We start from the raw sequence: 23,180 nt of genomic DNA, 5'->3' as shown, positions 1-23,180 counted from the left end.
TTTGGGCTGAGCTTCAGAAAACTACATCAAGCCCCTTGCCCTTTTTTTCCCAAAGCTTTTTTCCCCCTGCAAAATGAGTGCCTGTAGAGCCTGAAAAAGCCGATAAGCTCTTTGGGCTCGAAGTGTTTTAATCCCTTAAGTTGTGCAGGGCTTGCTAGTTGACCCTAAGCTTTTCCCTTCCTTTTCCCATTCGTTGTTGCTATGAACTCCATGAATAGGGGCCAAGCAGATGACACTCTCGGGGGTTCCTTAGAGGAGGACGCTGAGGCTACAGGTGCCTCAGAGCCACGCCCAGGGTCACGCTGCAGGGCTGTGAGGTTTCATCCTTCTCTGTGTATGGTTCCTGCAACCAACTCGTGCTAATTAAAGACCAAGATCTCCGCCAGGGGTCACTTTGCTCCATTGCTCCCCAGGAACTCAAGGCAGTGAATGGAGACGCTTTGGGTTCTCACAGCTCAGGATGGGGGTGCTGCTAGCATCTTGTGGCTCAAGGCCAAGGATGCTGCTAAGCATACAGTACACAGGATTGCAAAGAATGACCCAGCCCCCCCCCCCCCCCAAGGTCACCAGTGCCAAGGTTGAGTGTCCCAGATGACAGTGCTATTCTCTGCCAGGTGCTGAAACTTCTCCAACACGTTCAGCCCTGTGCCCTATTCCCAGGCCTGCCAGAGCCAAGCCAAGGGTACTGTCACATGAATGGTAAATAGTCTCGTGGTTTTGTACAGTGTATGATGGAAAGCGCATCATACACCTGTCAGCCCGGAGGACCCGGGAGGTCGTCAGTGAAGCCTTCTTGGAAGAGCTGATGCTTAGAGCGATGTAACAGAGAGCTTCTGTGCCACGTCCCACAGGCAGGGCCTCCGCTGGGGGAAGGGTGTGCAGTACAGAGTCCAGAGACGTGCTGTGGGACGGAAGCCCTGTGCCTGACCTTGCCGATTAACTGTCTTCTAGAATCGATAAGAAGATGTCTGATGCTCAGGGCTACAAACTGGATGAAGCTCAGGCTGTCTTGAGGGAAACGAAAGCCATCAAAAAGGCCATCACCTGCGGAGAAAAGGAAAAGCAAGATCTCATCAAGGTACGTGAGGTCCACATCCCTTATCAAGAGGGCCCGAGTACGGTTCCCAGCTCCAGCCCCTGACCCTGGCTTCCTGTCAGTGCCGACCGTGGGAGATGGCAGTGATGGGTCAGCTGATGAGTTTGCTGTTACTCACTTTTCCTGCTCCCAGAATTTCTTCTCTGGCTCCCAGTTTCAGCCTCACCCCAGGACTGGCCATTGAAGCCATTTGGGGAGTGGACATTGGATAAGAGCCCATGCTCACTCCCTCTCTTTATTTCTGTCTGTCTCCCTCCCTGCCTCCAGAAAGGGAAGAAAGACAGACTTGTAGGTTTACTAAAACTGTCGAATAAAGTTCCTTGCAGGTTATGTGTATAAGGTGTATAGGAAAATAAATGAATTTCAAATCTAGACTTGGGCCCCAGCCCTAAAATACCTCATTGTCTATATGAACATTTCCCAAAATCTGAAAAAACATGAGATCTGAAACCCTTCTGTTCCCAAGCATTTCAGATAACAGATTTGTAACCTGTCCTGGCCTTCTTGGGTTTTGGCCCCTGTTAGATGTGGAGGGAACAGAGGTGGAGAAGCACTAAGTGGCTTGCTAAGGCCCCATGGCCAGTGTCAAAGCACAGAGTGGGAGGGAAGGCATCCGGCCTTGTCCACACACGGTGTCCGGCTCCCTGGCTTGTTTCTCAGTGAATCACAAGGAAGGAGGTAGTTTCAGCACCACTGACCCTAACGTCACGATACAGCATCTCTCTGTGAACATCTCACTGTGTGTTCTGACCAGGCTGGGAAAGGAACAAAGGATGATGGACATCTTTTAATGTGCCGGGTGTTAGTGCTGAGTACGTGCGTGCATTGTGTCTGGATAATCTCTTCCATCAACCTGAGGTTATTCCTGTTGCACACATAAGTTCTGTGTGACTCAGAGACCAAGTGATAGAGCCGAGATTCAAAGCCATGAACATCGGACACAGAGCTCATCTCTTACCCTCCCTGTGCAGGACCCACTGTGACCGTTTATTGCGGCTCCCATTGGCAGAGAAGGAGTCTGAGGCTCTGAGATGCTGGAAATGACGTAGCGAAGGAAGCTTTCTTGCTCTGAGACAAGTAGCACAATTTCTAAGGAGTTTCTGCCCAGGTTACCGGCCCAGGTGGTGGACACATTCGGATGAGACATTCAGGAGAGGAGGAGTGTTACCCGTGTGGTTAGTGGATAAGAATACAAGCTCTTTTTTTTTTTTTTTTTCTTATTTGACAGAGTTATAGACAGAGAGAGACGGAGAGAAAGGTATTCCTTCTGTTGGTTCACTCCCCAAATGGTCACTACAACGGCACTGTGCTGACCCAAAGCCAGGAGCCAGGTGCTTCTTCCTGGTCTCCCATGCATGTGCAGGGGCCCAAGCACTTGGGCCATCCTCCACTGCCTTCCCGGGCTGCAGCAGAGAGCTGGACTAGCAACCAAGGACTAGAACCCGGTGCCCATATGGGATTCCGGCACCACAGGTGGAGGATTAACCCAGTGAGCCACGGCGCTGGCCCAAGAGTACAAGCTCTTAAATCAGATAGACCAGGTCCACATCCTGGCTGTCATCAGGGAAATGAGGATAAACACAGCTCCTTCTTCCCTGTAAGGCCATGGCACAGCCGCCTGTTACTGAGCCTTGGCTGTGGTTGCTAGACTTTCACTCTGGTATCTCATTTAAACCATGTAATGGGGAGCTGGCATTGAGGCACAATGGTTTAAACCATCCCCATGATACTGGCATCTTTTGTGAGTGCTGGTTTGAGTCAGTTGGCTCCACTTCCAATACAGCTCCCTGCTGATGCTCCCGGGAAAGCAGCAGAAATGGCCCAAGCAATTGGGCTCCTGCCACCCGCATGGGAGACCTGGAGGGAGTTCCTGGCTCCTACTTTGGGCCTAGGCTGGGCCAGGCTGTTACAGCCATTTGGGGAGTGAACCAGTAAATGAAAGATTCCTCTCTTTCTTTCTCTCATCTCCCTCTTTCTCTGTATTTCCGCCATTCATATAAATAAATAAATAAATCTAAAAAAAAAGAGCCATGTGATGGCCCGGGGAGGCAGGACCTGAGGCACAGAGACGTCCATCAGTCCATCAGCTAGCTTAGATCTCATGACTAGACTAGGGGGTGGTGCACTGGGGCAGGCTCCGGGGTCACAGGTCTCTCCCTGCACCATCAGCGCCCTCTTGTGAGTAGGGTGGCAAGGGGAGTGGGAATCAGGGGCGATGGAGAAGAGAGTGCTTGGGGAGTACAGATGCAGTGTTCCCCGCCAGCCCCGCCCATCGCTGACCCTCCCTCCCCCACTCAGAGCCTGGCCATGCTCAAGGACGGCTTCCGCACCGACAGAGGCTCCCACTCGGACCTGTGGTCCAGCAACAGCTCTCTGGAGAGTTCAGGTTTCCCGATGCCGAAACAGCACCTGGACGTGAGCTCCCAGACGGACATCTCGGGAAACGTGAGTAGGCGGTGTGTGTCCCGGATGGGTGGGTGGCACCTGGGAGGGCTGTCATGGGTGGCTGCCTTGAGCCAGCTGGTGGCTGTGCATGGGACTTACTGCTGGCTCAGCCCCCTGGGGCTCCATTGTCTTAGGATTTGCTGGAGTGGAGGCAGAGCCAGCACACAGTCCATGCCCCTCAGTATGGCCTGGCCGTAGGCGTGCATCTCTGACACTGCTCGGGAAGCACTTCTGAAGGATCCAGTGTCTGTCTCTGGCTTCTGCCCTGCCAGATTGCAGCTCCACTCTGTTTCTTGGACCAGCTGGAGAACCAAGGGTTGTTCCCACCTGTTTGTCTCCAGTCAGTGTGTACAGTTTCCGGACAGCAGCTTGACTGTCCGTTCCAAGTTCAATCTGGTCCTAGGCTATGAAAAGTGCGAGTCCTGACCAGACACAGCTCCTGAAGGGGTTCTGCGGAGGGGCAACCCTCGGTGGTCCCTGACTTTGGAGGGCTTTGATTTCACTGGAGCGTATGGCACGGAATGGCCCTGCCCCTGGCCTTGGTGGCTTGGTACAATTCCTGATAGCTGTTTCCCCACTTGAGAAGAAAACCTGCCCGAGTGTCATCTGGTGAGCCTTGTAGCTTCTTGCTGCGCTCCTTGGATGGACACCAGGAACGGGGCTGTCCCCTCCCTCCCTGTACCGCACCACGTGCTCACCTGCAAGCTGCCTTCATGTCGTAGTATTTGTGAAGGGACCATGTGCTTTCTTCCAAGTCCTGTGAGCTGCTTGCTCCCCCCGTGTTTCCCCCCTGACTGCAGCCTGCATTTTCTGCTGGCCCTGCCCCCTGCCTCCCCAGAAGGGCTTTCTGGTGTATGGGCTGTCCCTGTGGCCTCCCCACCAATTGTCCTCCACGCTTCTGTGCCTTGAATTGGCTCAGAGCCATTTGGGGCTGCAAGATGATATTCTGGGCTCCTGTCTTCTGTTCTGGAAGTGATGGATGTCTGAGTTTGGTCCCGTTCCCATGGCCTGAAGGAAGGAAAGTATTTTTGCTTAACCAGCTTCCCTGCAATGCGTGCAGCCAGCCCAGTAATTGGGCTCTATTCTTGGCTCCCACCCACACAAGCTGTCAAGTCTCTCTGGTGAGCTCCCAAAACTCCAGCTCAGCATCGTCCGCAGTGGCTGTGTCATTCCCCACTTTGTTCCTCTCCTCCAGTTCGGCACCAGTGGCAACAATCAGCTGGCAGAGAAAGTCAGGTTGCGCCTTCGATATGAAGAGGCCAAGAGAAGGTAATTGAAGCAAGGGGCTCGGGGAGGCGTGGTTGCACCCCAGGTACCACTGGTGTGGAGGGACTGCTCTGCGCCTGGCTTGTTAATCTTGTTCCGTCCTCTCTGTAGTACAGGGAGGAAATGACTTGCCCAGGACTCTTTGCTGGGTAGGGAAGAGTTTTGCTTTGAACCCGGATGTTTTTGGCCTCAAAACTTAGTTGATGATCTCTGTTTCTGTAATGAAAGCTGTCCAGTGGCCCTATGCACACTGTGGCTTGAAGGAGCCTGCGTGGGATTTCAGCAACAAGCCAAAAAGACTGTGGCTCCTGCGTGGTCAAGAGCAAGCTGTGCGTTTATGAAGTGTAAACTGCAGGGGTTTGGCTGTTCTGTGGCTTCACAGAGCCCTAAGCAGTTGGCTTCTACTCTGAGAGATGAAATTACAATGAAAATAGTAAAGCTCACATTTGTAGCTCACATTTGTAGCATATCTGTTAATGGGCCTACCCGGGTTGTTAATCACACTGAAACATTTGTGTATATCTGTCATCTTGTTTGTTTGTTTTTTAAGATTATTTATTTGAGAGACAGAGTTACAGAGAGAGGGAGAGATAGAGAGAGGTCTTCCTTCCATTGGTTCACTCTCCAAATGGCTTTAACGGCCGGAGCTGCGCTGATCGGAAGCCAGGAGCCAGGATCTTCTTCCGGGTCTCCCACGCGGTTGCAGGGGCCCAAGGACGTGGGCCATCTTCTACTGCTTTCCCAGGCCACCAGCAGAGAGCTGGATTGGAAGCGGAGCAGCCAGGGCATGAACTTGTGCTCATATGGGATTCCATTGCTGCAGGCAAAGGCTTAACATACTACGGCATAGCACTGACACTGCGCCGCACCCCCCCCCCCCCCATCTTTTTTATTTTAAAAGCAGTCTTATAGCATAAAGTCTTCCTTATTGTCTCTGTTAGAGAGGAGAAAGGTCAAATCCAAGATGTCTCATGACTTTTCCAAGTGGAGTCACAGGCGAAAGAAACCCTGGACAATTGACCCCAGGTTCATGACAATTAGAGATACTGAACCAGCTGTGTTGGGAGAGACTCTCTTGGGCATGGTGCTGATTAATAAGCCAGGTGTACCGCATTCGTCCACACGTCAACCAAGTTGCCTGGGCCGTGGACCTTCGTGGCCAGGCTGAGTCTCCCAGTCCCCATCTGCCAACTGTGTGAGCAGCAAAATTCTGCTACAGTGGCAGAAATCCAGTAGAAACCAGAGGAAGCAAACAAGAAAATTGATTGGCTTATGTTGCCCTGAAGTCGGTGGATAACCGCTTTCAGACAAAGCTGGATCCAGGGACTGAAATGATGTTCCAGGGTCTCTGTGTTACTCCTTTGCTCCACTCTGCTTGGCTTGGTGTTGGGTTCACTCTCAAGCAGGCTTTCGTGACAAAACGATTCCCTGCACTTGTAGGTTTATCCCCTGCCAGGTTTACAGCTCCAGGAAAGGGAGTCTGTCTTTCCCAACACTTCTGATGAGTCTTGGGATTGAGACCCACTTGGTTTTCTGGGTGAACCAATCATTGTTGCAAGGCGGGTGGGGTGTGGGAGGAATTAGAATTCCCTGGAGGCACAGGCACGGGTCATGTGCCCAAGCTGGGAAAGGGATTGAGGTCAGCTTTGTGAGAACCAAGCAGGAGGAGTGGTTTTCCAAAGACAAGTTGGAATCTTGTTAACAAAAGGAGGAGGAATTGGATACTGGCGAGGCAGAAAGAAACAGGTGTCTTGTGTACTGTTTCAGCTCCCCCTAGGGGTCCAGCAAAACAGCAGTACCTCTGTATTTGGCCGGTATCCTTTGAAAGGGACCACTGTGAACCTTGGATCTTTTCCAGCCCACAGTAATGCCTGTCTTAAACCATCAGCCCCAGAGAGACGAAAGGATGGAAATCTTTCCTCCAGGCTTGGGCCATTGAACTTCCCATCACAGAGCTTGCTGGCTCATCTGGTTCTAACTGATTCTGTCCAGCTTCTTGCCTCCCAGAGCTGATGTTAGCTAAAGGCCAGAGCAACCTGCTGGCTGGGAAGGCCAGAGGCTGTGGGGCTTCAAGAAGGACAGAGCTGTGGCTGTAATGCAAGGAAGGTCTGGTCCCTGGGTGCCAAGTTTGGTCACATGTGCATTTCTGGGGAGAGAGACTAGTAGTTGTCATCAGGTTCTTCAAATGATGTATGCCTTGAAGTTGAAGAAGTCCTGGCACAGGGAAAGCCCCTTAGAAAATACGTCTGAGAGGGTTAGCATTGTGGCACAGCACGGTAAGCTGCCGTTTGTGATGCCAGCGTCCCACATGAGTTTCAGTTTGAGTCCCAGCTGCTCCACTTCTGATCCAGCCCCCTGCTAATGTGCCTGGGAAAGCAGCAGAGGATGGCCCAAGTGCTTGAGCCCCTGCCATCCATAGGGGAGACCTTTATGGAGTTGTTGGCTCCTGGCTTCAGCCTGGCTGTTGTGGCCATTTGGAGAATGATCGAACAGATGGAAGATTCTCTCTCTCTCTCTCTCTCTCTCACTCACTCACTCTCTCTGTCTTTTGCTCTGCCTTTCAAATAAACAAATAATAATAATAAAAAAAAGGAAATCTGAGAAAGCATCAGTCACTCGTCAGTGTAACCAGACATACGGTAGCCTCTGCCAGCCCTTACAGGACCATTGTAGCCTTCAGGGCTGTAGAACAGTGGATACAAAGTTGTCCCAAAGCTAATCCTGGTGCATGGCAGTGTACATGAATAACTAGCTTTAAGAATTCCTGCCAGGCAGGGTGAGCGTTTGGCACAGTGGTCAAGGTGGTGCTTGGGATGCCTGCATCCCGTTCCAGAGTGCCTAGGTTCGAGTCCCAGTTCCATTGTCCAAGTCCAGTGTCCTGGGAGGCAGCAGATGATGCTTATAAAGTTAAAACCCTGCCACCCACATAGGAGACTTGGGTTCAGTTGCTAGTCTGTCTTAGCCCAAGCTCTTGTGGGCATTTGTAGGAATGAAACAGCAGATGGGAGCTCTCTCTCTGTCTCTGTCATTTTCCCTGGCTTTCTTTCCCTCTCTTTCAAGTATATAAAATAAATTTTTTATTTTTATTTTATTTTTGGCAGGCAGAGTGGACAGTGAGAGAGAGACAGAGAGAAAGGTCTTCCTTTTGCCATTGGTTCACCCTCCAGTGGCCACCGCGGTAGGCGCGCTGCGGCCGGCGCACCGCGCTGATCCGATGGCAGGAGCCAGGTGCTTCTCCTGGTCTCCCATGGGGTGCAGGGCCCAAGGACTTGGGCCATCCTCCACTGCACTCCCTGGCCACAGCAGAGAGCTGGCCTGGAAGAGGGGCAACCGGGACAGGATTGGTGCCCCGACCGGGACTAGAACCCGGTGTGCCGGCGCCGCAAGGCGAAGGATTAGCCTAGTGAGCCACGGCGCCGGCCTAAAATATATTTTAAAAAATAAAGTGGTGGGCATTGTGGCACAACAGGTTAAGCTGCCACTTGGGATATCTTGATCCCATATAGGGAATGGCTGCTTTGAGCCCCAGGTGCTTTGTGTTTCTGATCCAAGTTCCTGCTAATGTGCCTGGGAGGCAGCAGATGATTTCCCAACTATTTGGGTCCCTGCCACCCATGTGGAGACCCAGATGGAACTTCAAGCTGCTGGTCTGGCCCAGGCCATTGTGGGCAGTTGGGAGATGAGGGAGTGGGAGAACCAGTGGATGAAGATCTCTTTGTCTGTCTCTTTCTTTCTTTCTTTGTGTATCTCCTTCTGTCTGTCACTTTGCCTTTCAAGTAAATAAGTAAATTTTTAATAAAACAACTTAAAAATTTTTGCTGGGACCTTTGGCTGGGGAATGAGCAAATCTCAATGTGTTTCTCTGTATGGCATCTGTGTTGCACATCACAGGGGATCTTGTCTCCAACAACATTTTGATAAGACCGTGTTGTCTGCAGTAGAATTGAACTGGGAGTCCAGGACCTGGGCTCTCGGCCAGTGCTGGCCATGGCTACGATTTGCACTTTTTGGTGAACCTTACCCTCCCTGGGCGTGCATCTGCCTGACGGGGCTAAGCACTGCTGTCTTGTCCAGCCTTTGAGGTTGGGCTGGGGCCAGGATGGGAGAGCTGAACACGCTTGGCAGAGGTGAGGTCCTGAAGGGTCACACCCTGGCTGCTTTTGGAGATGGTGGCACTGTGCTTAGTTACACTGTGAGTTGATGCAGTGACAAGGATCCCCATGGCCGTGTAATGTAACTCTTCATGCAATGCTGTCATTTGTTCCTTACAACCCACCCTGTGGGCACCCTTATCCCCACTTGACAGACGCTAGTGAGTCTTACAGAAGTTAAGATACAGGGCTAGGGGGCCCATACGGTGGTATAGTGAGTAAAGCCACCATCTGCAGTGCCTGCATCTAATATGGATGCTGGTTCGAGACCCGGCTGCTCCACTTCCCATCCAGCTCCCTGCTGATGATCCTAGGAAAGCAGTGGAGGATAGCTCAAGTCCTTGGGCCTGTGCACCCACCATCTGGAGACCCAGATGGAGTTCTTGGCTCCTGGCTCCAGCCTGGTCCAGCCCCAGCCTTTGGCCATTTAGGAAGTGTACCATCAGATGGAAGATCAATCTGTCTCTCGGTCTCTGTTATCCTAACTTCCAAGTAAATAATTCTTTTTAAAAAGAGAAAGATACATGGTTGCCAACTCCGTTTGTTAGCATTTATTAGATGCCTCCAATACACCAGGCAATGGGGTAGAAGTTTGTGATACCAAAAGGATCTCTTAAGAAATAGTCCCTTTGGGGACCAGCATTGTGACGTAGTGGGTAAAGCCACTGCTTGCAGTGCGGGCAATCCCATGTGGGTGCTGCTTCCAGTCCTGGCTGTTCCACTTCCAATCCAGCTCCCTGCTAATGCACCTGAAAAAGCAGCAGAGACCAGCCCAAGTGCTTGGGCCTGCACCCATGTGGGAGACCCAGAGGAAGCTCCTGGCTGCTGGCTTCAGACTGGCTCAGCTCCAGCATTGTGACCATTTTGGGAGTAAACTAGCAAATGGAAGACCTCTGTCTGTCTCTGTCTCTGTCTCTCTCTCTCTCATCCCCTCCCCCCCCCCAACTCTGCCTTTCAAATAAATTAAATAAATCTTTAAGACATAGAAATAGTCTCTCTGTCAATAAGGCCACAGCCAGGGCTCCCAGTCAAGGCTTCTGGTCCTAAATCCATGGTCGAGCACACAGCGCCACCACCCTTCTCTGACCTGAGAATGCGAGGCTGGAGTTGGAGTGCTAGTGGCCCACGCCTGCCATTGATTTAGCGCCTGTTAGGTGCCAGACACTCTGCATATGTTCTTGCTGATTTGCACAGCCGTTCTAGGAGGATGAGTAATTGTTTTTCTCATCTTCAAGGCCCAGAGAGTTTGCTCCATGTTACCTGCCTACTAAATACTCAAACCAGGTAACAGCAGCAATAGCCACAGAACAATAACAGTAGCCACAGAGCTTAGTGGCTTGAGAGCTTAGTATGTGCCCAGAACTGTGCTTTGAGGTTTTGCAGGCACTGTCATACAGCCAGCAAGCACAACCCTACAAGAGATGATGGACTTGCCCAGGGTCACCCGGCAAGTGCTAAGAGACTCTCTCCTGGTAATGCATCCAAGTCTCTACTGTGGCAGGCGTGGCGTCCCTTGGGGCGAGGGCATTGCCTTGTTCATGTCTGCAACCCCCTCCCCGCAGACCCTTCTTCTTGGTTTGCACATGGTGAATGGTTGTTCCCACACGTTTAGACACAGCTGGGTTCCTTGAGACAGCATGGGGATCAGAAGGAGGAAGACTGATTGCTCTGGGGCTGTCTGCTCTTCATCCCTTGTAACCTTGGTAACGCGGTCTGTTGTCCTGTTCCCATGATGCTGTTGGGCACGCCAGTCACCCTTACCCTCTCGGCCCTCCAGGATCGCCAACCTGAAAATCCAGCTGGCCAAGCTGGACAGTGAGGCCTGGCCAGGGGTTTTGGACTCAGAAAGGGACCGGCTGATCCTCATCAATGAGAAGGAGGAGCTGCTGAAGGAGATGCGCTTCATCAGCCCCCGCAAGTGGACCCAGGGTGAGGCGGAGCAGCTGGAGATGGCCCGGAAGCGGCTGGAGAAGGACCTGCAGGCAGCCCGGGACACCCAGAGCAAGGCGCTGACGGAGAGGTGGGGCTGGGGCCGGGAGCGCGGGACCCTCCCCTTGCCACAGCTCTGTCCTCCAGGCTAGCAGACTCAGCTCAGAGACCTCAGAGCTTTGCAGAGTAGCACAGCATCGATGCCCTCACCACCCGTGCACAGCCACCCTAGGATTCTGTGTGTGCATTGCACGACTAAGAAGGTCCAGGCTTTCAGAAATGTGATTTTCTGACCAAGATAAGCCCCATGACTTGACATCATTTAGAGCAGTCTTTCCAACTTTGTGGCAAGTGCCCCATGTTTTATATTGTGGCCCAGGGTACGCAAGCTTCCCAGAACACTGCCTGCTCTTTCTGTGTCCCCTGGTGTCTCTTCCGTCGTCCAGTTAGTCCTATGAGTTACACCTTCACACCGTCCACCAAGTGCGGATAGACAATATGTGGAAGAAAATACTACTTCTGTACTACACATGAGCACTTTTCTTGTCATCATCTTCTAAACAGTGCAGCATAGCAGCTGCTTACGGAGCACTGATCGAATTAGGTGTTACACAGTCGTCTGGAGAGAACGTCAAGTGTAAAGGAGCGTATGTGTAGGTTACATACAAATATTATGATTTTATATAAAGACCTAGATCTTTCTTAGATTAAGGGTTGTTTGTATTTTTAGGTTTCAAATATTAGCATTTAATCCAATCACAGGGCTGTGATCTCTGCCTTGGGCCTTACACCTCAGTTTGATTTATTTCCTTCGTGTCTCTCCACGCCCGCCTCACACAGTGTGACACCGTATGCACACTGGGTGCTGCAGCCTCCTCTTCACACCCCTTCGTTCCTTCTGCCCGTCAGCCAGTCGTTTATTTATTCTTTAAGAAACATTTCATTGCAGATAATCTGTACTCAAGACAGTTTGGAGGATTTAGAAATTAAGAAATGGTCCTTGCCCTGCTGGCCTTCGGATCGTGTGTGTGTGTGTGTGTGTGTGTAGAGAGAGAGAGGATGAGAGGGAGAGAGAGAGTTTGTGTTGGTGCTGGAAACGAGCGAGGGAATTCCTTCTCTCCTTGAATAAAGCGGCAGCAGCCCACTCCACAAAGCAGACCACATGCCTGCGCCCCAGTGACGCTGTGTGGGAGTCCCAGGGGCTGCTGTTTGCTCTCTCTGCCACCCCAGCCTTGAGCTCTGAGGCGTGTAGCTTGTAGTACCATCCTACAGCTGAGTAAGCCCGGTTTGCACACAGCATGGCGCTGGCAGGATCAAGTTGGCCTCTCAGAATCCCTCACTCCCACCAAGCACTTGATCCGAACAGGCACGTGCCCAGTGCGCTATTTCTTCTCCATCCCCCACTGGCCCTGACCCACCATCAGTAAGTGGGAGGGGAACAAGAACAGGCCTGGGAAGATGGGTGGTTTTCAGCCCTTCAAAGCACCTGCTAGAACTCCCCTTCAGCCTGTTATCTCTGGGATGGTGCACTTTGGGGACAAGCCCTGATCCTGTAGGCCTTTGTGTCTTTAGTAGTGGGCAGACCCTTACTGAGCCTCTGCTTGGTCTCTTGGCCCCTGTACCTGTCCCCTGGGGCCTTCACTTGCTCCGGCCCTGCCCTGCCTCTGAGAAGCCCATAGCTCCTCCCGGCCAGCCGGCAGACTGAGCAGATTCATGGCAGCCCTACTCTTGATTAGGCAGCAAGAGACACCCTTTCCACCACTGACCTTGAGTGAGTCATTGACTGCGATGGACTTTCTCAGTCGAGACCAAGGAAAGGGGAGGATTTGATGTTTAATACCTATGTAAACTGAAATAAGGGTGAATGACCAGATTGGGAATTAAGGCTCCTCCCTGCTTTTAAAATTTTAGTTTCTTAAAATTGGAAATTGGAGGTTTTCTTAGGGACTCCTGCATATAAATGCTATTATTATGTGCCAGACCTTGTGACCTGTACCGTGTCATTGAAAATCTCCCAGTAACCCTCAAGTTAGTTCCCATTTTACAGATGGAGAAACTGAGGCTCGCCTTACATTACCAAGTTGCGGACCTGGGATTCGAAGCCTCCAGGCATGCCGGTTACAGAGCTCATGCTGGCCTTAGGCTCCTCTCCACTCAGGAGGCCTCCTATTACTGCTTCCAATGCTACCTGTCAGATCTGATGACACAGCCAGGCTGGGGAGGCCAGAATCAGAATCCCTCAGAGCTGCTCAGCGGGCAGTGCAGAGGTCCTGCAGGGTGGGGTCACAGGTCGGGGAGATGCAGTAGCAGGGAAGGGTCAGAAAGCTACCTGGGCCCTAGCAGGTGCCTGAGGAGGGAGCCCCAGGAACAGTGCACCTGTTTGTCTCTGTCTTGCTGTGGAGTCTGGAGTCCGATTCCCTTCCTTACAGCCTTCTCTCTGTCTGCTGTGAGTGTGTTTCTCTGAGTTTCAGGGTCTGTTTAGCTCTCTTCTCCCTCGCCCGGTGCTCCAGCCCCTCCACCTCTCTGTCTCGGAACGCGGTGATCATGCTCCTCACCTTCACAAGATGCGAGTAGGAATGGCTTCTCCCACAGGGGTGCTTCAGAGGGCGAGAACAGATGTGCCTGGGAAAGGCAGACTGCAGGTGCTGCTGCCCCCTGCTCTCGCCTCCCTTCTGTGGCTTCCCCGCCGCTCCCCAGAGCTGCTGTGCAATCATGCGGGATGCTTGTTAGAATGCAGGCTCCCTGGTCCACCCCAGGGCCAATTCTTCAGGCATCAGAGGCGGCCCAGGCCCTTGGGTGTTGGACCAGCTCCCCACCTGCTACTGAGCTCCTGCCTCCTGGGGCCTCTGCCTGCTTACATGGTCAATGTTCTTGGCCTCCCAGCACGTACCGGCCAGCACACACGTGACATCTGGCCTGCTAAGCCCAGTGCTGTGGGAGAAGGCCTCCGCACCTGCTATGCTCTGGTGTTCAGGAAGTCAGCCCAACTCCCAGTTCCCACAGCTTCTTGTCAGGGTCTGGTGCTTACCCCAGGATGTGCCTCTGTGGCTCGTCTCCCAGAGAGGAGGAAAAGGGAGGTAGAAATGATGAGTTCTGGCTGCTCCTGGACCCTGAACCCACACTGTTTCTGGACTTGCTCTTATAGTGAGCCGGGGTAGACCACAGCCTTCTCCAGGCCATGGAGAGTCATGGGTTTGGCTCACCGCAGGCTCCATCTGTAGGCCTGCTGCCCGCCCTCACCAGCCGCAGGCAGGACTCTGGCAGACGGCACCAGGGATTCCAGATCGCCGGCCAGGACCACTCTGCTCCTTGCTCTGGGTGTCTTCTCTGTAGTTTCACAGATTTGCTTGCTCAGGACCAAGCACTGCCTGTCCTTCATCACTTGTCAGTTCCTCCTGGAACAAGCCCTGGCCTTCCTTGCAGGGGCCTGGATGTATACCCGGAGGGATGCTGTGGTTGGGTTTCCATGGAAACAAGCCCTTTCTCCCAGGCCCCAGACTGGATGGGCCATGTCCTGGGTTTTACACCTCTCGGTCAGTTAGTCCTTCTCTAACAGGATGGCCTAAGGGGTTCTCCCAGGGCCAAAAGTGCAGCACATCTGCCTGTGGATTTGACATCAGCAGAACACACAAACCTGGCCTGCCTCATCTGGGAAAGAAGTCATCCATTCAGCAAATATCATGCATGTCCCAGTGGTAGGCACCGTGCTGCATGCTGGATAAGCAACACATAGCCTCTGCCATCTTGCATTCCCCACACTTCGGCAGTTTGTGAAGCTCACCATGCCTCAGGACCCCTGGGAGGCTTAATTAGAGGGCAGACTATAGGGCCCTGGTAGGACCCAAGTGTGCATTGTGGTGAGCAGTGCTCCCTTTGTGGTGCAGGTTCAGCTGGTCTGCTGTCAAAGCTGAGAACCACGAGAGCAGCGCCGGTTCCGACGCTGGCTTAATGGGGCCCTTCCTTGTCACAGTCTAGGAGCTTGGAGTGGGCCTACCCTAGGGTCTAGAGGGAACTGTGTTCTAGGAGCCAACTATATCCTGGAGTCCACCCAAGCTGCCCTCCTTGGGGGATTTCAGGAGAGGCAGTGGGCAGAGTTATGAGCATGTCTGCAGAGGTCTCTCCCAAAGGTATTCCCACCAGGGAGGTGGTGCTGAATTGGGCTCTGATTCAGGCTTGTCTCAGTGCAGATCCTTGCTCCCAGTTCGTGTCTCTCCATCCCATTCACCACCCTCTTCTCCCCTGGGGCTGTGTTCCCCTTCTAGCTGGCTCCTTTGCAGGCTGTTGTTGGCCCTTCTGACCTTGGGATGTTGTGGACACTCAGAGCTCAGCCCTAGGCCCACCTGGGTCTTACCCTAGGGTGCTGTATTAGTCAGCTCAGGCTGCCCTGACCAAGGAAGCACAGACTGGGTGGCTTCTGCAAGAGAAACGTGTTTTCTCATCAGTTCTGGAAGCCGAGAGTGCAAGAGCCAGGAGCAGGCTCCTGGGCTTCTGTCTCTGTGGCCACGTGGCTTCCGTCCACGCGTGTCTGTGTCCTCATCTCCTCTCACGAGGACACTGGTCACAGGCAGTGACCTCATTTTATCTTCATCACCCCCACATGCGGCCACATTCTGAGGTTCTAGGTACTGAGGGATTTCACAGGGAGGAATGGTGATCCATTCATGTATGATCCACGTGAGCAGCTCACCTGTTCCGCGTTGCATATCCTGCTCAGCCCCATTCCATCTCAGCAGCTGTCACCCCGAGCGCCACTGCCTTGCTGGTGGCAGTAGCCTCGCCGTCCTCCTCGCTTCCTGCAGCCTGTGTACTGGTGCGTCTGCCCGAGCACCTGAGCCACCTCATCTCTGAGCCATCGTGGTCTCCCCCTCCCCACATCCCCAGCCTCAGTCTTCCACCTCCTGCCTCTCTCCTCACAGCAGCCCTGGGGACCTCCAGATGAAAACACCTCTCTGACCGCTTCTTGGGATGTTCTTTCCCCAGATTCCCTGACCAACCCCTGGCCATCTGTTGTGACAGCTTATATGGCTCTGCTAGTCCAGAGACCAACTACTACAAAAAGGCCTGCTACGTTTTCATCGCTTCACACAATAGGAGCTTATTGCTTGCTCCTAAAATGTCTCATTGGGTATCCCTGGTTGGCAGGCAGCCTTCCAAGTGGTCATTCAGGCACCTGGACTCTCTGTGTGTGGCGCCTCCCCCTTGCTGGCCATAAGAGTCCTTCTTGGGGACAACCAGGGAGACATGCCCACTTCTTGCACCCAGTTCAGCCTGATGCACATGGCTTTGCTCACATCCCATTGGCCGGAACTCATATGCCGCACCCACTCAGTTGCAAGGGACTGGGACAGTGGTCTGTTGAGCCTAGGGACTGGGGAGGGCACAGACAGGTGAGCACCAGCATTCTCAGGCACAGAGTAAGTCACTGCTCAAGGCAGCTCACCTGCTAGTCCTAAAATGCCTGTCTCCTACAGCCTTCTGCATTCAGTCCCCTGAACCTGGTCACACACGGTGTTCATTAGATCGCTGGGTATTGCTTGAGAATCAGTTCTCTGCCTACCTCTGTGCAGTAGAAGCTACATAAGTTCTATGTTGCTCACTCTTTTATTCCCAGGGCGAAAACCAGGGTCTCGTTTGAGGTGAAACACTAAGTAAATATTTGATGAAGGCAGGAGGAAGAGAGGGAGAAAGGCAGGGAAGGTGTTGGGTGGAATTCTGATTCTGCCACTAATTCCACAGCTTAAAGTACATGATTTAGCTGTAAGAGCCCCCATTTCCTAGTATGCAGGGCTAAAAATCATTCTAACAAAGCAGCATTACTGTGAATGAAGCAAGGCACCATCGCAAGCCTCCTAGCTCAGCACCTGGTCATCAGTGAGTAATAGAGCAGTTAATAGGCGACTCTAATATACGAGTATGTGGAGGCTTTATCTTTCCAAACCCCAGTCAGATGTTTCCAGAAAGTTCCTGTGTGTTTGTGTGTGTGTGTGTGTGTTTGTCCTATGTGTCTGTAAGAACATACATCTTTGCTTCCTTTGGAGGAGGTGGAGGGCTGGATGCCCTGAGGCAGCTCCTCATGTCTTTTCTCCCTGCAGGTTGAAGTTAAACAGTAAAAGAAACCAGCTGGTCAGAGAACTGGAGGAAGCCACTCGGCAGGTGGCCAGTCTGCACTGCCAGCTAAAAAGGTGAGTGGGGGGTGGGGGGATGTCTGCTCCTCTGTGTCCCCAGAGGGTACAGCCAAGGCTGTGTCCTTCACTGTCCTCTGTGGCCTGAGTGTGGACCTCTGGGAGCCCAGCACGTGGTCATTCTGGCAGGCCTGGCCTTGGCCTGGTGCGGCCATAGGCAGGGATCCCTCCCCTCTCCAGGCCAGCAACACAGAGGAAAAGTCTCCAATCGGGGGCTTACCTGTCTTCAGACACATCACTTATGCCTGGAAACCCACTTAAATAACACGCGGAGTAGGCCTCAGGCCTAGGCCTTGATAGGCAACAGTGCTTGGCTGAAATTTTTTTGAGATTTATGTACTTGAAAGACAGATATACATATATATATAGAGAGAGAGAGAGAGACAGAGGCAGAGAGAGGTTTTCCATTCGCTAGTCAGTCCCCAAATGGCCTTAATGGCCGGAGCCAGGAACCAGGAGCTTCTCTGGGTCTCCCACACGGTACAAGTGCCAAAGCTCTCGGTCCATCTTCTGCTGCCTTCCCAGGCATGTAGGCAGGTAGCTGGATCGGAAGTGGCACAGCCGGGAATCAAACTAGCCCCCATACAGGATGCCAGCATTGCAGGCGGTGGCTTAACCCACTATACCACAGCCCTAGCCCTTGGAATTTAATGCTAACATTTTGCTTTCATCAGATTGCTTTTTAGTGATTACCTTCTATTTATAGCAAGTGATACTCTTTCGAATTACACTTGTGTTATAAAATTTCCATTTAATATAAATGCCATAAAGTGTAAGAAAGTAAGTTGATTTCAAGAACAATAGTGGGAAATATTTCAGGCTAGAATCAAATATGCAGCAGGGATAAGCTTTTGGCCTAGTGGTTAACATACCCGTGCCACCTCGGAGTACCTGGGCTTGATTCCAGCTCCAACTCCTGACTCCAGTGTCTTGCCGTTGGAGAACCCGGGAGGCCGTGCTGAGGGCTCAAGTCATGAGGGCTCCACCCATGTGGAGGACCTAGATTGAGTCCCCGGCTCCCAACTTTCTGCTCAACAGCCATAGCTATTGAGGGCACCTGGGAAGTGAACCAGCAGATGGGAGCTCGCTCTCTGTGCCTCCGGGAGAGGTTGAATGCACTTGTCTGGTTTGCATCCCAGCCCTGCCCATTCTGTTCACGTGGCCTTCTCAGCCCCTCCGTTTCCTCTTGGTGACGTGAGGGGCCCTGGCTCATCCGGGAGCCTGCCCAGTGCACTCTTGAGCTCATGTATTCTAAGTGCCCTGGGCGCTTCCAGAGCAGGGCAGGAGGTCCCCGGCGGCTCACCCTAACGTCTTCGCTGTCCGTTGTCTGTCCGCAGCCTGTCAAGCAGCATGCAGTCCCTGTCCTCAGGCAGCAGCCCCGGCTCTCTCACCTCCAGCCGGGGCTCCTCCACCTCGGCCAGCTTCACAGACCTCTACTATGAACCCCTCGAGCAGCTGGACCCAGAACTGCAGAGCAAGGTGGAATTCCTGCTCCTGGACGGGGCCACAGGCTTCCGGCCCTCAGGCTGCATCACCACCATCCACGAGGACGAGGTGGCCAAGACGCAGAAGGCTGAGGGAGGCGGCCGCCTGCAGGCCCTGCGCTCCCTGTCTGGCACCCCAAAGTCCATGAGCTCCCTTTCCCCACGCTCCTCTCTCTCTTCCCCATCGCCCCCCTGCTCCCCTCTCCTCGCTGACCCCCTCCTGGCTGGAGATGCCTTCCTGAACTCCTTGGAGTTTGAAGACCCGGAGCTGAGTGCTACTCTGGGCGAACTGAGCCTGGGCAGCAGCCCCCGGGAGCAATACCGGCTGGAGGAACCAGGAACGGAGGGCAAGCCACTGGGTCAAGGTAGAGACAGCGCCACGTGCAGAGGGTGGGGACTGGGAGGAGGGGAAGAGAGGCTTTGGGCTTGCAACCCCTCTCATCACTGTGGGCAGCATTTCTGGCTGTTCTCTCTGTCCCGGGTCTTCACATGGTAGAGGACTGGTTGATTTCCTTCCATAGGTGTTTATGAACTCAGTGCATGAAAGGTTTTCCATGGTGATTTCATTCATTCATTCACTCCACAGATAGGAAGGAACTTGAAAAAATGCATGGAAAAATGTAACTTAAAGATAAACTTATTTTAGTACAAAGAAATTTTGAAATCCATGCGTAGTCTTTTTGTTATATATTTCTCAAGAATGTTTTGAAGACCCGTCGTATTTCATACTGGCTTCAAACTGAGTCCTGGCTGCTTCTGCTAGTGGATGCACCTGGATGTCTTCATTCAGTAGAGATGCCATGTGCCAGGCACTGGGTTAATCACTGGGGATACAGCATTGAGGGCAGACAGGTTCCCTGTTCTTGTGCAGTGGCACAAGCAGTAACCTTGCAAGCTTGCAGAAGCACCTGTGAAGAAGATAAAGTGGAGACTGGGATATTGCCCTGCTGGTCGGAGGTGGGGCTGCTGGGTCAAATTGAGTGGTGAAGGAATGTGACAGAGCAGCAGAAGCTCGAGTGGGGTGGGGAGGGAGTCAGCCTTAGGAGAAGCAAGAGAAAAAATGCCCAGAGCACGGGGCTCCAAGGGGCCAGGAAACTGTGAGTCACAGGTAGGCGGGAATCTCCAAAAAGGCTGGAGAATTTGGCAAAGTCTGGAGCACGCCAAGCCTGGCAGACTGAGAGGAGTTAGATTTTATCCTAATCCTGGCGAGGACCCGCGTGACCTTTCAAAGCCAGGAAATGACAAGATGACTCTCATTTTGCATGGAGTCAGAAAGAACATTCTTCTGTTACTGCAATTCAAGATGGAATCTTCAAAATGGAAGATGATGTTGACGATGACAGCTAAGATTGATTGCAAGCACGAAATAAATCAGTGATTAGTGTTTATTGGGGTTGTATTACCTGTTGGGGGAGCGGGTTGCTTCTATTCTGCTCATCTTACAGTTGAGGAAGCGGAGATTCCAAGAGATGACATCACTTCCCCTAGGTCACCCAGCCAACAAGTGAGGACGTATCAATGAGAACTGAGCCCCAAACTCAGCCCCATTGTTGTCATGCTCCCCACCCCACCCCCAGCCTCAGGGTGGGAGGCAGCTTGTGTGTGTTTGTGTTTGTCCTGTGACTTCCCTGGTGGCTGCTGGCCCCACCCACCCATCTGGTCCTGGGTGTGAAGGTTATGCTGAGTCAGGTGCTCGGGCAGCTTACCTGGGGCTCCTCCCCCCTGCCCCAAGCAACAATAACAGCTATGGTTTTTTGAGTACAGGTGTACAGGATTCCAACACTGTTATACGTATTTAAACCTCACAACTCTATGAAAAAAATATTTTTTTACGTATTTTCACTTTTTTTGAGAGACAGCTCAGGAGAAATCTTTATCTGCACAGGTAGGCCTGTGCCAGGGTGAAGCCAGGAATCCCGAACTCCATCCAGGTCTCCCACATAGGTGGCAGGGCCACAAGCACTTGAGCCTCTGCTGCCTCCAAGGAGACGTTAGCAGAAGCAGAGGAGCCAGGTCTTGAACCCAGTATTCCAGTATAGGATGTGGGCATCCCAAATGGTGACGTAAGCACTGTGCACAATGCCTGCTCCAGTTTTTACCCCTATGTTACAGATAAAGAGTGAGGTTAAAAATCTTTTCTGCAGTCAGGTCCCAGGGGGTGAAGCTGCAGGATTGGCACCAGGACCTCTTGTCCAGAACTCGCACGGTTCTTGTGCCCAGCTCTGTCTGCAAAGGGCTCCTGTTCCTGGCTCCTATTCCTTTGCAAGGATCCTTGGGAGCTGAGGGAGGAGTGAGGCTTCCTGTTTAACCCAAGCCTCCAGGTGCCAGCGTCTCCTTAGAAGAGCCGAGAGATCCCCGGGGATTCCCTCATCAGGAAGGGAGTCTAGCTGAGTGCTTTCAAGCAAAATAAAAACAAGCCTCCTACTCCAGCAGGTGGCACCCTTCAGAGAATTGTTCCCTGGAGAGGAGGGGGTGCAGGTGGGCCCTCTGATGAGCCTCCAGAAGTGTCTCTGATGGGGGCCTGAAGCCAAGTCAGGACCCTCGGACCCCAGCCACATCGTGGGAAGTGACTGCCCTTCATCTTCCGCCCTGTGGACAGTGTCCTTGGGGCGTGTGGGCCAGAGTCAGCCCATGGGGCGGGGTGCACGCAGGTCTCAGGGTGGTATTTCCTTCGTGCCATCTCCAGAAGCCTTCCCTGCAGCGAGCGATGCCAGGCAGAGCTCAGACGCTAAGCAGGTTATGCGATTAGTGCCGCTGTTCAGTCAGCAGACAAATTAATCTCCTTAAGTGGCTTAGAAGAGGGTGGAGATGCGTGAGTCTGAAGGCGGGAGGTCTCCAGGGGCCCTGCAGACACAGACCGGGGAAGCCATGCTCTTGCTTGTTGTGTGGCTTTGCCCTCGCCAGCACCTGGGTCTCCCGGGCTCACCTCGTCACCGCCCCTTTCCCCAGCCTGCCGTGCCCCCCGTCTCCATAGACCTCCGTGCAGCAAGCTGCCATCCTTCTCTGCCCTGTCCCCAGTGCCTGGCAAGCAGCAAGTGCCCTGGAGTGTTAGTGAGGAGGTTGCAAGACCTGAGTCTGGCCCTCCCCACTGTGGGGATGGCAGCAACTGTCCCACGCACCTTTGTGGCTTGGAACTCGGCAATGAGTCCTGCGTACCCTAGGTGCTCATTACACCAGCAAGGGAGAAATGTGCACATGTGCTGAGCCCCCCCAAGGCAGAGACTTTCAGGAAGGGGAGGGGAGGGGAGGGAAGAAGAGGAGCTGAATCAGGAGCGGAAGAGGGGCGAATGTGGCACAGCAGATTGAGCTGCCGTTTGGGATGCTCACATCCCATAGATATTTTTTTAAAGATTTATTTTATTTATTTAAAAGTCAGAGTTACACAGAGACAGAAGGAGAGGCAGAGAGAGAGAGAGAGAGAGAGAGAGAGAGAGATATCTTCCATTTGATGTTCACTTCCCAATTGACCACAACGGCCGGAGCCAGGAGCCAGGAGCTTCCTTCGGGTCTCGCATTCAGGTGCAGGAGCCCAAGGACTTGGACCATCTTCCACTGCTTTCCCAGGCCATAGTAGAGAGCTGGATTGGAAGTGGAGCTGCCAGGACTCGAACTGATACCCACATGGGATGCCGGCAGCTTTATCTGCTACACCACAGCACCGGCCCCTCACATCCTATATTCAACAGCTGATTTGAATCCCAGCTACTCTTCTGATCCAGCTTCCTGCTGAAACATCCTAGGAAGCAGTGGTTGATGACTGCCACCCACGTGGAAGACCCGGGTGGAATCCTGGCTCCTGGCGTCAGCCTGGCCCAGCCCTGGCGTTGTGAGCATTTGGGGAGTGGACCAGCAAATGGCGGGGTGTGTGTGCATGTGTGTGAAACTCTGCCTTTCAAGTAGATGAAAATAAACAGTTTTAAAAAGGGAAGTGGGCTGGGGTGGGCCCAGTGGGAGAGCAGGTGTATGAACTTCCCTTGTCTCTCCAGAGGACTTGGGGCTGCTCCCTTTACTGGGGTTGCAGGAGGGTTACAGAAGTGGTTCCCAAAGCCATCACTGCATTGATGGAAATGATAGTTCTGTAAGGAGAGTGGCAGTGAATCAATCCCCTGCACCTGTGTCTGTTGTAAGGGACTTGTGTAATGTCTCAGAAGTCCACCCCAATATCCCTGTAAAGTAGACGTTAATATCCCCCTTGTATAAATAAGGAGAGTAAGGCTTATGGTGTTAAATCACTGTCCTAAAGGAAGAAAGTAGCAAGTGGTGGGGCCAGGATTTGAATCCAGGCAGATCCAGGCATCTGCAATGCTAAACACAAAATCCTATGAGACCCCTTCCATGGCCCCCAAAGCAAAGCAGGCTGTGCCGTAGCTTTCAGAGGGGGCTGGAATTTTGTGGGATCATCTTACAACCAGGAGGATCAAACATGGGTGCTGTAAGACACTATTCTGGTTTCTGAAGCCCCCTCCCCTTCTGTTCTTCCTCCCCTGCCCCCTCCAGCTGTGAGTACAACCCAAGGTTGCGGCCTGAAAGTGGCCTGTGTCTCAGCTGCAGTGTCCGACGAGTCCGTGGCTGGCGACAGTGGTGTGTACGAAGCTTCTGTGCAGAGGTAGGTCCCTGGGCGCTGCCT

General features: G+C 52.8%; 1 protein-coding gene across 1 annotated transcript in view; it reads left to right on the top strand.

Moving 5' to 3' along the window:
* WWC1 (WW and C2 domain containing 1) overlaps positions 1-23,180 on the top strand; it is a 172,984-nt gene that overhangs the window by 109,881 nt on the left and 39,923 nt on the right. Inside the window, exons 6-12 of the mRNA XM_062188715.1 lie at positions 952-1,078; positions 3,395-3,541; positions 4,737-4,810; positions 10,736-10,978; positions 16,980-17,069; positions 18,407-18,918; positions 23,051-23,159. Coding sequence (XP_062044699.1) covers positions 952-1,078; positions 3,395-3,541; positions 4,737-4,810; positions 10,736-10,978; positions 16,980-17,069; positions 18,407-18,918; positions 23,051-23,159 — 1,302 coding nt within the window. The remainder of the gene's footprint in view (positions 1-951; positions 1,079-3,394; positions 3,542-4,736; positions 4,811-10,735; positions 10,979-16,979; positions 17,070-18,406; positions 18,919-23,050; positions 23,160-23,180) is intronic.

This window comes from Lepus europaeus, chromosome 4 (assembly GCF_033115175.1).
Source record: "Lepus europaeus isolate LE1 chromosome 4, mLepTim1.pri, whole genome shotgun sequence".
Classification (NCBI taxonomy): Eukaryota; Metazoa; Chordata; class Mammalia; order Lagomorpha; family Leporidae; genus Lepus; species Lepus europaeus.
This window is presented reverse-complemented; position numbering and strand designations above follow the sequence as displayed.